Source organism: Paroedura picta, chromosome 7 (genome assembly GCF_049243985.1).
Source record: "Paroedura picta isolate Pp20150507F chromosome 7, Ppicta_v3.0, whole genome shotgun sequence".
Lineage (NCBI taxonomy): Eukaryota > Metazoa > Chordata > Lepidosauria > Squamata > Gekkonidae > Paroedura > Paroedura picta.
In genome coordinates, this window is record NC_135375.1 from 102059364 (window position 1) to 102071344 (window position 11981).

Below are 11981 nucleotides of genomic sequence, written 5' to 3' on the forward strand. Positions count from 1 at the left end.
CTGGGGTAGGGGGAAGCAAAATTCATGCCATCCATGGAAACACCTCTGGCTTTATGGATATTGCAGAACTACTGTTATTTCCGATAATTCGTGCACTGTTTAGGTCTGTGTTCCTTTCCCCCCTCGCTTGCATATTCCTGTTGGTTCAGGGATTTTTTTGTTTTTGTTCTTCTGTTCTGCATGTTTTGTTCCCCCTAGTGGTCCACGATGTTACACCAGTTTATGTCCAACATAAAAACCCAGGGAGATATTCTGAACATCAAACAATGTAATATCCGATCGACCACTAGAGGGCATGAAATACGTGCCCAGCTGAGAAAGGTCCCTGAAGAAAGAGGAACGCAAAAATGAGGGAAAGCCCTTTAAATAAGTCCCAAATGAAGATATCCACACCCCTGACAAGAGAGGATGTTCATCCACAATACATCTGCTAGTCTTCTAAGTGGCTGAAAGATTTTGAACTTGTCTTCATAGCAACGATCCAGCGCAGCTGCCTCTTGCGAAAAGATCCAACAGAGCTGTTCTACATTTGCTCCTGTTTAAGTTTCCTCTTCATCTGTGATGTCAGTGCTATCAAATTCTATATACCGTATCTGCCGGCGTATAAGACGACTGGGCGTATAAGACGACCCCCCAACATTTCCACTCAAAATACAGTACTATGGGCCACTATGGGCAGCTATGTCTATCCCAACTGAAGTGTACCCAGCGTATAAGACGACCCCCCCACTTGGAGGCATGTTTTTCAGGGGGGGAAAGTAGTCTTATACGCCAGCAAATACTGTATATATATTTTTATGGTGTTTTAATGGGATTTTATTGGAGTTTTTATTGTAACTGGGCATCAATTTTGTAACCCGCCACGAGCCACATGTTGAGAGTGGTGGGAAATAAATCAAGAAATAAATAAATCCCTGAAGTACAGAGTCAGACAGCTTGAGATCTTTTTGAAAGGTTTTTTATTTACAGTGCTAAACAATATATATATTTATATTTCTCATCCTCATAATGTCTGTGCCATAGAAAATACTGCAGATGGTTCTGCTTTAATTTACAAAGAAAAAAAAAGGGAACAGAGGAACCTGGAGGGAACAGGGGGGAACGAAAAATTTGGTCCCTAATTTATTTTTTCAAAGACCCAAAATGAGGAAGGAGAAAAAAAAGAAACAAATCACTGAATCACATATGATTTTACACATTATAAAACAAGCATTGCCTCTGGAAGGAAAAAGAAAAAAAAAAAACAATCACCAGACACAGCTTGCTGCCTTGCCATGTAAATTTGTACAAAATGTATTAATTATTAAAATCTTTGTTGCTATGCATGTTTTGTTTTTTTTTAAAAAAACACCTTTCTTCTTTGTTGCGTTTATCTCTCTCTCTCCTGCCTTTTTTCCCACCCGTGGAAAGAGATCCTGGCAAACGACGTGAATGGATCCCTGCCACAATTCCCTGCCACTGGACTCCCCCCCCGCCCCACAATCCCGGGCTGGACTTAACCCTTTCAGCACCACACAAGTCCCACAAGCTTGTAGGACTCTGTAAGGGACCGAAGAAAGAAGAGGGGGATGTAGTTGGTGGAACACAGAGAGCGGGGAGGAGGGGCGGTGCACAAGTAGAGTCAAAATTTAAGCAAGTGAGGATCTCAGGCCATGGTTGGGAGCGGGGCAGGGGGCGTGAATGTTTGCAGTAATGGGGAAAGGAGGCTGCGGCGGGAGGCGGAGGACGGATCAGCGGTTAGGTGGGGAGTTAAAACTGTAGGGAGCACTGTAATGCAGAGCGGACCTCGGAGAAGGAGCACAGCTTCCTCCTGCTCCCTTCCCCCGAGTGTACAGCATGCTGAGTGCCTCCTCCCCCCCACCCCCTCCAGGACGGTGGCACTTAAAATAGGTTCCGGCGCAGGTGGGAGCAGAGAGGGTGAGGGGACAGACGGACAGTTGAGAGAAGAGGATGCGGGCACCAGGAAGGGGCGGCTTCAGGCGGAAGAGCCATTTTCTGTCTTCTTTCTCTTTGGATCCACTTCATCCTGCAGGCAGAGGGAGAGGCGTTTGGTCATCAGTGCAAGCCCATGGATTTCAATGGACTCAGGGGTGGCCAAAGGGTGGCTCTTGAGATGTCCATGGGCTACAATTTCCATGAGCCCCTGCCAGATGCTGGAAGGGGCTCATGGGAATTGTAGTCCATGAACATCTGGAGGACCACAGGTTGACTACCTCTGCCATACAGCACATGTGGGATGGTGGCTGAATTGCTGCCTGTTCCCTTTTCTGATGGAGCAGTAATGTCAGGGCTCTCTCAGCCTCCCCTATCCTACAGGGTGTCTGTTGCAGGGAGAGGAAAGGGAAGTCGAATGTCAGCCTCTTTGAGACTCCTTTGGGTAGAGAAAAGCGGCATATAAGAACCAACTCTTCTTCTTCAGTAATATCAGGGCTCTCTCAGCCTCCCCTCCCTCACAGGGTGTATGTTTTGGGGAGAAGAAAGGGAAGGCGATTGGAAGCCACTTCTTCGGGTAGAGAAAATTGGCATATAAAAAATAACTCGTCTTATATTTCTTTTTTTTAAAACACGAATTAAAATATGTGTGCTCAGGAGACAGGGGAGAGCATATGGCAGGAAATCACGTTGATTGTCCTGAGCTCTTTGGGGGAATGGGTCCTCAGCACTACCAGACAGGTAAACACAATAAAACAAAATGTAGGACGTCACTGCAGGGGAAGGCAATAGGCTTTCTGATGTTTATCATTTTTAGAAATAGGAACTTCCATGCTGCACCAAAAAAAGGAGGGCGTGTTCAGCCTCAAAAGTATTTGCAATGAAATAGTAACAACAGCCATAATGTGTACAAATTATAAGCATGGATGCCTGGAGTTGTGTTACCGAAGGTCAAACTTGATGGACAGCCCTGGCTAAACTGGGATAAGCGTTTCCGATAGGGTCAGGAACATGGGGCTCCCACTGTTCATGACATCACAATGCTTTAGGATGCTTTGGGCTGATCCTGCGTTGAGCAGGGGGTTGGACTAGATGGCCAGCATGGACCCTTCCAACTCTATGGTTCTATGATTCTATGAATGTCCCTTCTGGGGAAAAGCTGGATCAACGTCTGTCCTCTCTAGGAATCAATGGAAACTCTGTGGTAAATTCTGACAGAGAATGGATTTTCTCTGGATTTGTTGGGTTTTCTCTAGTGCCACATCATTGGGCCAATGGCAATTTTAAAAAATGCCACTTCGAACTGTAGTGGGAAACGGGACCTGGGGATCCCCCCCCCCTCCAACGCCCACTGGGAACTTGGTATTCCTAGTCTAGAGCCTTTACAATGAAAGGAACAACATGTGGTCATGTATTCTGAGGTGAGAAAATGACCGTGAAGGAAGACCTGGAGCGGTCCGAATACACCACAGCGGTACTGGGACTATTCTCCCAGCGGTAACGGATCTGCTCCAGCTGAACCCTCCGTGCTGTTGTGCAGGAGGGATGGAGAAAGCAGAAAAGATCTGTCTCCTAGTGCAGGGGTAGTCAACCTGTGGTCCTCCAGATGTCCATGGACTACAATTCCCATGAGCCCCTGCCAGCGAAAGCTGGCAGGGGCTCATGGGAATTGTAGTCCATGGACATCTGGAGGGCCACAGGTTGACTACCCCTGTCCTAGTGGAGGGAGAGGAGACTTCTCTGCCTTTGCTCAACCAGGCAGCAACAAAGAGCAGGAAGGAAAAGAAGGTGGAGCTGAAAGAATTCTGAAGAGGTGAGGGGCGGGTACTGAGAAAAGCACGTTAATCTAAGATACGGTTCGGAATTCTAGAAGGTTCCACTGAGGAGACGTGTCTTGGCGTCTTCTGATGAACTTTCAAACATTAAGAGAGTGCACTTCCCAGCTTCTCTCCATCTTGACAAGACTGATTCTGCCTCCCCCGGTTGTGTTTCTTGGAACAGTGTCTCTACTCACCTCCTCCTGCTTCTTCTCCGCAGATCGTTTTACTGCATGTGAGTCTGGCTCCTGGTCATTCTCATCATCTAGGAATCGGCCAGGAAGAAAGAGGGAAGGGGGGGTGTCACAAGTCAGCCTATCTACCGTGGGATCGAGCGGGCCCTCCACTCCCAGTCGAGCTTCACAAGCCACACGGGTGGCCAACGCTCACCTTCGTCATCTTCATCTTCGTCGTCCACATCCTCCGGGTTTGCGTCTTCGTCGTCTTCCTCTTCCTCTGCGCCGTTTTCATCGTCCTGAGTAAAACAAGCCCCCAGAAGAAAGAGGATTGTAAAATCTCCATCATGCTCTGCTGTCTGATAACCTCTTGCCTTTTTAACAAGTTTCCCTACAATTCATTGGGTGTGTTTTTAAGGAATATTAGAATACTCTACTTTTCCTCTGAAAACTGCCTTTTGATTCCCTTTGTTTAGCTTCCGCAGCAAGACTGTCCTGCCTTTTCAGAACAATATCTGTCTCCCTAGCCTACTGAAGCATCTGAGAGTTCTCCCCAGTTCCTGGTCTTTAGAACCTCTTCTTAGCGCTGTCTCTAGCACAATCACTTCCTCTCCTGCTCCTCAAAGCACAGTGGATCTCCCTGAACACGCTTTGCCTCGATTTTCCTGGTACTGGGCGATGTGCATGCTCTTTCAGGGCACAGGGGCTGTCACAAACTGCAGGGTTCTTTTGGTCTCATATGGATCCCCTGCTCAGGCCCCTCTTCTATCCAAGGCTGTGCTCACTCACAACAATAGGAACTCAGTCCATCTGTGGAGGATATATTTATTGGTGGCCATTGTCTCGGGTCACCAAGTGCTGAAGGAAAGTGGTGTCTGCCAGACACTGTTGGGAAAGGAATTTTCATCTAATCCAGCAAGGAAATTCTTTTGAAGGAAAAGGCTCACAATGTCCCAATGACACCTGCACACTGCCTGCTCTGAGGTGAAATGGCCTTCTCTTCTGTCCCTTGGAAAATCCATCCTATGCAAATGCCTTTCTTTTCAGAGGCAGATTCATCTTCTTCAGCGTTTGGGTGATGAGATGGTGTAGGGGTTAGAGAGGGAAAGACGGGGATCTGGGAGACTCAGGTCCAAATCTCCACCCAGCTGTGAAGATAAAACGGAGGATCGGAGAACTATACTCATTATCCGGAGCTCCTTGGGAGGAAAATGGGATCTGAAGATAGATTTGTCTCCTGAGTTAAAGAACGCCAGCTCCATGCCCACACAAGTTGGGACGTGGAATCTTGGGCATCCAACCAACCTCTCTATTAGCCATATCTCCGTGAGCTCATCCTGGTGATCGCTCCAAAGTCAGAAACCGCAGTAGATTGCTTGCTTGTGATTTGTCCAAAGGCCCAAGAATCCTGCCTCCTGTACCTCCCCCCCCCCCCCCCCGCACAGGAAGGCTCTTGGGCCAATATATTTGCCTGCCATTCAAGCGGCATGCTGCAATTACCCTTATAGTTTCCCTGCGGAGTGGTCTGACAGAGGAGGAGAGAAAAAGAGCCCTGATACCCTCCTCACTGCTTACTTTCTGGACTACAATATCCCTGGAAAGGCTGAATCTGGGGAGCCTGTTTCTCTGTCCTAGATCTGACTTTCCATTTTCGGTATGTGAATTAAGTTCTGTCAAGCGTCTTCTGACTTACGGAGACCCTATGAATTAACATTCTCCAAAACGTCCTATTGTTAGAAGCCCTTCTCGGGTCTGGGAAACTGAGGGTCGTGGCTTCTCTTATTGACCCACCTCATGTTGGGTCTTCCCCTTTTCCTGCTGCCTACGACTTTCCTTCGCTTCATGGCCTTTTCCAGACTCTTTGTCTTCTCATAATGTGACTGAAGTACAATCACCTTAGTTTAGCCATTTTACCTTCTAGGGAGAGTTCAGGCTTGATTTGGTCTAGGACCAAGTTATTTGTCTTTGCGGTGTCTGTAAATCTCTCCTGGAACACCACATTTCAGAAAAACCGCCTTCTTTTCTGTCAGTTTTCTTCATTGTCCAACTTTTGCACCCATACATAGTGAACTTTCACCCATGCCGTTTGAGTGGCAGGCAAAATAATTTGCACTAATTAATTTGATCTTGGTCACCAGCGACACAGTCTTTCATTTTCTAGTGGTCCTCAATCTACCTCAAGCCGACCTCCCAATCTTCCCAGCCTCCACCGTCTAATCCAGGGATTCCCAACCAGGGGTCCAGCTATTGGGGGGGGGGTGTCTGTGGCCTTTCTCCTCCTACCTTAATGGACTTGGACACAAGCGAGGAAACTGACCACTTCCACCCAGAGGGCTTGGCGGGTAGGCCATGGGTGTAAAAATGGGGGGGGGGGTCCAGGCTGTCTTCTCAGCTCCTGCCCTTCTTTACAGACTACATGAAGTGTAGTAGTAGTAAAGTCTTAGTAGTAGTAAAGTAGGGGAAGGGAATGAAATGAGGGCAAAGGGTGTGGGTGGTTATGTCACTTCTGGGGGCGTGGCAGGGAGGTGTGGCCAGCAGACATCACTTCCCAGGGTCCTCAAAGTCTGAACATTTATTTCAGGGGCTCCTCCATGGTCAAAAAGTTGGAAAAGGCTGGTCTAATCCCTAGATAACTGGGCACTTGCATCTTTTGCCCACTTGCTTAGACACCTGTCCTTTCTAGGCCCAACTCCTTCGCTTTCCAGTGTTTTTCAGAGCAAGAGTCTCAGAAGGCATAAAGACGAACCATTCTGCTCTGCAGTTTTTACTCGCCTCACGGTCACCTCATGGCCAATCTCAGAGAGAGAATTCTGGCACATGGAAGTGCAACGGGGGGGTGTAACAGGTTGCTGGCTGGCTGTGGCATTTCCAAGCACCTTCCCTCCCCTTCTCCTTGATGCAATTTTTCATCTTGAAAACTCAGGGTTTGATGAGTCTTTTGAGGGTCATACAAAAAGCGCTTTGGGGAAGAGTGGCGAATAGCAAAAGCCAGTGTTTTCTGCAGGGGAAGACACTGGAGGCTAGAGGCTGGCTGGTAGGCTGGCTGGCTGGAGTGCTCCCCCCCCCCTGCCCCACAGGGACCATAAATCAATGGCTCCTGTTTTAATGCGCCCTGTTTGCTCTCTCCCCTCTAGACCCATTCTTACTGTGCCGCCCATCACTTCCTCAGCAAATGTCAGCTCACATTACCTCTATGATCTCCTTCTTCTCCTTACGAGCAGATTTCTCCTCATGCTTCTCCTTTTTCTCTTTCAGGTCCTGAAATACAGGAGAAGAAATTTCTCAGGCCCAACAGAAACATAACGCTGTCTGAAACAAAAGCAGACTCGGAATTCACACGGCGAATACCCACAGAAAGCCCCCAGAGGACGGCGTCAAGTTTAAATTTATGCCTTAGTCTACTGCTGGAAAGGCTGCAAGACAGCCATCTTACTTAGGTGTGTCCAGTGCAGTTAACCCAGGAAAGTGCCCTTAGGCCTGCACTGCTGAAAAGCAGTGAGCACGATAAAAGTTTTTTGACAAAAGAATGAAATATGCAAAGAAGCAAACATGACCACAGGGGTGCATTAGTCAGAAGCGACACAGGGAAAAATTATGACAAAGGAAATGTTTCCTTGGCAGTTGCTTTGTAAATGTTATTTCTGTTTTAAAAACCACATGAGATCTGTCACAGAGATCAAGAGCCCTGGAGATCTGGAGAAATGAGAAAATTCAGGCGACACTGGAAGCCCTGGTCTCAGGACAGAAAGTTGACAGAAACCTCATGGGCTTTGGCATCGTTATCTTAGGTTTTTGGTGCACAGCAGTGAAACTTCACATGGTTCTCCTCGTCCAATGAATCATCCAGGGCCACAATCCCCCATTCCTTTACCACAGGTGGTCCTACACATCTCCCAATAAGGCTCACATGGGAGAGTTCCTCTGCTTCTTTTGCTCTCACTCATCCATCATGCCCTTTAAAACCCACTGCCTGAAGCAGGATCCTGGCCCTTTGTCATAGGACTGCCTATGCATTGTGTTGGTTGATTCATACTCTACCGAACCCACTCCCTTCCCCCCCCCACCCAGTGGCTTTTCCTGATTTACCTTTTGGTTCTTTCTACAAATGAATTGCTAAATAGTAAGGTGACCAGCCTGAGTTTAGCAGCACAAGCTATGAATGTTGATCATTCTACATCTTCCTTGCCTCTTCTTGGGCTGCTGTGCTACACTGGAGTGCAGAATTTGCTCTCCTGGTTTAAAGTCTATTTGGCTTGGGGTTATATACACAGCTAGATGGTGCTATTAGAGGTGAGTGGGATGTTCCTAGTAGAGGAAGTGAAAGATTTCGGCCTTTTGTTATCTTCCTAAAGACCGGAGGCTCTTTGTTTCTCTCAGTCATCTTCTTAAGACCTCTATGGGTTAGGCCAAGATGGGGAACTGTGATAAGAGTTCCTAGTGGCTTGGCTAATTCACACTTGAGGTCAAATGTAACCCCTTCTTCTCCATACGCACTTATTCCCTGTGCTGAAACAGTTTGTGATGCAGCAGCCCAAGGGGTGAACACAACCCCCAGCAAAACGAGTCTGAAAATTGATGTACCTAGATACACTCAAACATTTGATCAAAAGGGCCACCTAATGTGAAATACTGCATCCCAGTGGCCATCCAGATGGCCCTGGGACATGACAGATAGGCCTCTCCCAGTTTCCTTTGAAGGTGGAGCTTCCATTTAGCCACCATAGCTAACAATGGTTGGTCAACTGATTCTCCATGAATTTGCTTTAATCCTTTCTCTCTGCATGTATCTCAGCAGGCTTCAGTAACACCTCTTGGTATCAATTCCCTGGCCAGTCTGGCCGCACACTCAATGTATTTCACCTTAATGCTGATAAATTAGCACGGTGGATAAGCCTGAATTAAGGAGAGAGAAAACAAGTGCACATCAGGCTTCCTTTTAAATGGGCTATGCCGTAGTTTTCCACTAGAGGGTATCGTGTGCATTTCTCCAAGGCATGTAAAACAGGCCACAGACTGGCCTAGATACATGCAGTCACGCCTGGATTTGTCGTTTTGGTGTTACAACAGCGTTTGACATTTCCACTGCTGGTCCTGCAAACAGAAGCGTGGAAGGCTCTCCTCCATCCCAAGAGACAGAAACGTCTCATCACATGGTTCATGAGTCTCCTCCTTAATCCCAGGGAGATGATAAACCGGGATCGATGCAATTTTCTGAGCTCCCAACAGGAATTGGTAACGTTCCGAGAGACGGCATCTAACAATTGGTTATTCTAGCCCATAATTTCCATGAGGTTCATGAGGCAAGAACAGGAAGGCGACTCAAAAACAATTCCTACAGTCTGTATCCTGAAACCAGAGGAGCCGGGGAGAGGCCACATGACCTTGGGGACCGGTGCTTCGATTTGGCAAAGACGGCACAGGACCGTGTCAATGGTTCCGGACTTTGCTTTAAAAAAAATCCTCCAAAAATTCAACTGGGAGAGAACAGCCCTGGGGGGGGGTCCCCCAGCTCCATTTCTGACCTCCTTTGTAGCTTTAATTTCTCATTCAAACTCAGAATAGAGCACTCGAGCAAGGAACGACAGGCATTTAACCTTTATTCCCCATGTCCCCATCTGCCCTCAAAGATGGTGATAGATATTTATTTCCCCTTCGGACCAGGACAGGGGCTTCAACATCTCCTTTACAAAAGAAAAAACGAAGAATAGCCTCCCCACCGTCAGCCTCACCGCCCCATGAGGACACAGGTTATTCCCTGCCTTTCTCTTTTTCTCCTCCTCCCACTCTTTTCTGGCAAATAAGGGCGCTGCATTCTCCAACCCGTCCTCCTGCCTTCGATTCCCCCCCCCTTCAAAATTACCTAATTTGTAATAAGGGCAAAGGAGAGGGCCTCATCTTTACACCTACTTCAGCAGCCCTGCCTATGGCATTAGGAAGAATCCCCTTGTTCTTTGTCCGAAACTTCCATAGGGCTCACCGCACCGAGCTCCTATTGTAGGTCTTCCCTGGCTTTTCGTTTGCTACCAACCGAAGCACATCGCACCCCCGCACCCCCCCCCCCACAAACACCCCGGCCGCCCTAAATAACCACGTGATTCTCTTTCCCCCCACCCCACCCCGGGGGAGCATCAAAGACGCGTGTTTCTGGTCCCTTTGGGTGCCCCTGCCCAGCGGCGGGTTCTCACGACCGCGCCAGATCTCTCGCGTTCAGCGTCCCGTTCTAGACCAGACCCCAAAAGCCGCAGATCCAGACGACCCAGGGGGCGAAAGGGGGGCGGCTGCCTTGGCTCTTCAAAGGGAAGCAACCTGCCTACCCAGATGGTGGCAGGCGCGCGCGCCATAGCGCGCGCACACACAGAGGCACGCACACACACACACACACACACACAGACAAACGCGAGCGCCGGCTCTTAATTGCCTTCCATCTTTTCAGGGCTTTGTGCTGCGTGCGGCCGCCTCGACTGCTTGTTTCCTAATAAAGCGATGCGGCTCCGACCCCGGAACAGCAGGCGAAAAGGGGGGGGGGCAGGAAAGGTCAGCACCCGCAGCACCGGAGAGCCCAATCTTCTTTCCCCGTCCCCCGCCCAACCAGGGCGCCCGAAAGGCGAGCCGGATTCCCCACGGACTCCCAAGAAACCCAGTGTGGCTCCCCGCCCGCCCGCCCGCCCACCCTAGGAAACGTCGCGCAAGGGTGACTTCGGCCAGGCGCTCCAGTGCCCTCTCTTCCTGTCCCCCCTTGCCAAATCGGGAGGCTGGGCGGGAGACCACTACCCGCCAGGCCAGCCAAGGGCACCGGAGCCGTGCGGGGCACCCGCGGGGCGTGCGCTCGGAAGGCGCCGACGAGAGACAGCGGCGAGTGGAGAGGCAGGAGGGCGGGAGGAGAAAGAAAAGGAAGGAGAGCGAGGTGGGCACCAGCCCCCGCCTCGCCCCTCCGGCGCCCCGGCTTGGCCGCGATCCCTCTCCGTGCGCCGCTTGGCGATCCTTGGCCAGGTCTGAGGCAGGGGCTGCCAAGGGCGGCGGCGCGCTCGTCTCACCTTGGCCCCCAGCTCCACTGGAGCCTCCTCGGCGGACTTCTCCGACATCCCGCGGCGGCGGCGAGAGACAAGGGGGGAGAGGGGCGGCGAGCGGGCGGGCGGGCGAGAGAGCGAGCGAGGGGCAGACGCCGGCCGGGATGGCACGGGGCGGCTGGCACGGCGGGCGGCGACAGCTGTGGCTCTCCTGCTCTCGGGCGCCACAAGCACAGGGGCTTCCTCTCCCACGGTGGGGCTATGCCAGAAAGGGGGATTTATAGAGGGCTCGCGTCGGTGACGAGGAAGGCAGGCAGGCAGGCAGGGAGGGAGGGAAGGCAGGAAGGGAAGAGGGAGGGACCCGCGCGGAGGGAGGGAGGCAGGGAAGGAGGGAGGCAGGGCCGAGCGCGAAAGAGGGAGGGCGGCACGCCGGAGAGGCGGGGGCGGGAGGGGAACCGAGGGGCCGCGGAGGGCGGGCGCCGCTGCCCTTCGCCAGGGAAAGCCTTCGGGGCGGACGGGTCTCCCGGGGCGGTGGCGCGCTCCGCCTGGAACCCAAGCCCATTCAGCGCCCCCAGGGAGGCAGGGAAGCGGCTCGGGCGGGCGGGCGCTTTCGTCCTTGTCACCCTTCCTTTGTTCGCTTTCGCCACCTACACACGGGCACGCGAGGCACGCACGCCCTCCTTCCCTCCCTCCCCGTCCTGTGCTGCTGCTGCCGCTGCTCCGGGGTAACGCAACCACGGCGCAGGAACCCCGACGGCAGCACTTGAATGGCACGTGTGCCATTCCATCCACTCCCTTTTTAGTCGCTCCAAAACAGGCGTTGGGGCGCGAGGGTTTTTCCGGCGGCGTGCCGATGGGCATCCGAAAAGGGGTGGGTCCCCGATGGGGTGGGTGACATTCCGGATTTCGTTGGCGGGGCGCTGGCGGAGTGGAAAGCCCTCTTCAGCCGCGGAAGGTGGGGAATCCCGCCGCCGAGGGCGAGCCCTTTCTGCCTTTTGGCTCGGAGTAGGATGCGCCCCATGCTGGGGTTTCCTTGCGGCAGGCTGGCT

General features: G+C 51.3%; 1 protein-coding gene across 1 annotated transcript; it reads right to left on the reverse strand.

Annotated features, from left to right (window-relative positions):
- Nucleotides 1-942: 942 nt before the first annotated feature.
- Nucleotides 943-11808, reverse strand: PTMS (parathymosin). Its single transcript, XM_077345781.1, has 5 exons — nucleotides 10960-11808; nucleotides 7115-7183; nucleotides 4140-4224; nucleotides 3947-4014; nucleotides 943-2026 (listed from the first exon to the last, which is right to left on the reverse strand). Exons 1-5 carry the CDS (start codon nucleotides 11791-11793, stop codon nucleotides 1976-1978), a joined length of 1107 nt encoding a protein of 368 aa, XP_077201896.1. The 5' UTR covers nucleotides 11794-11808; the 3' UTR covers nucleotides 943-1975.
- Nucleotides 11809-11981: the final 173 nt, after the last annotated feature.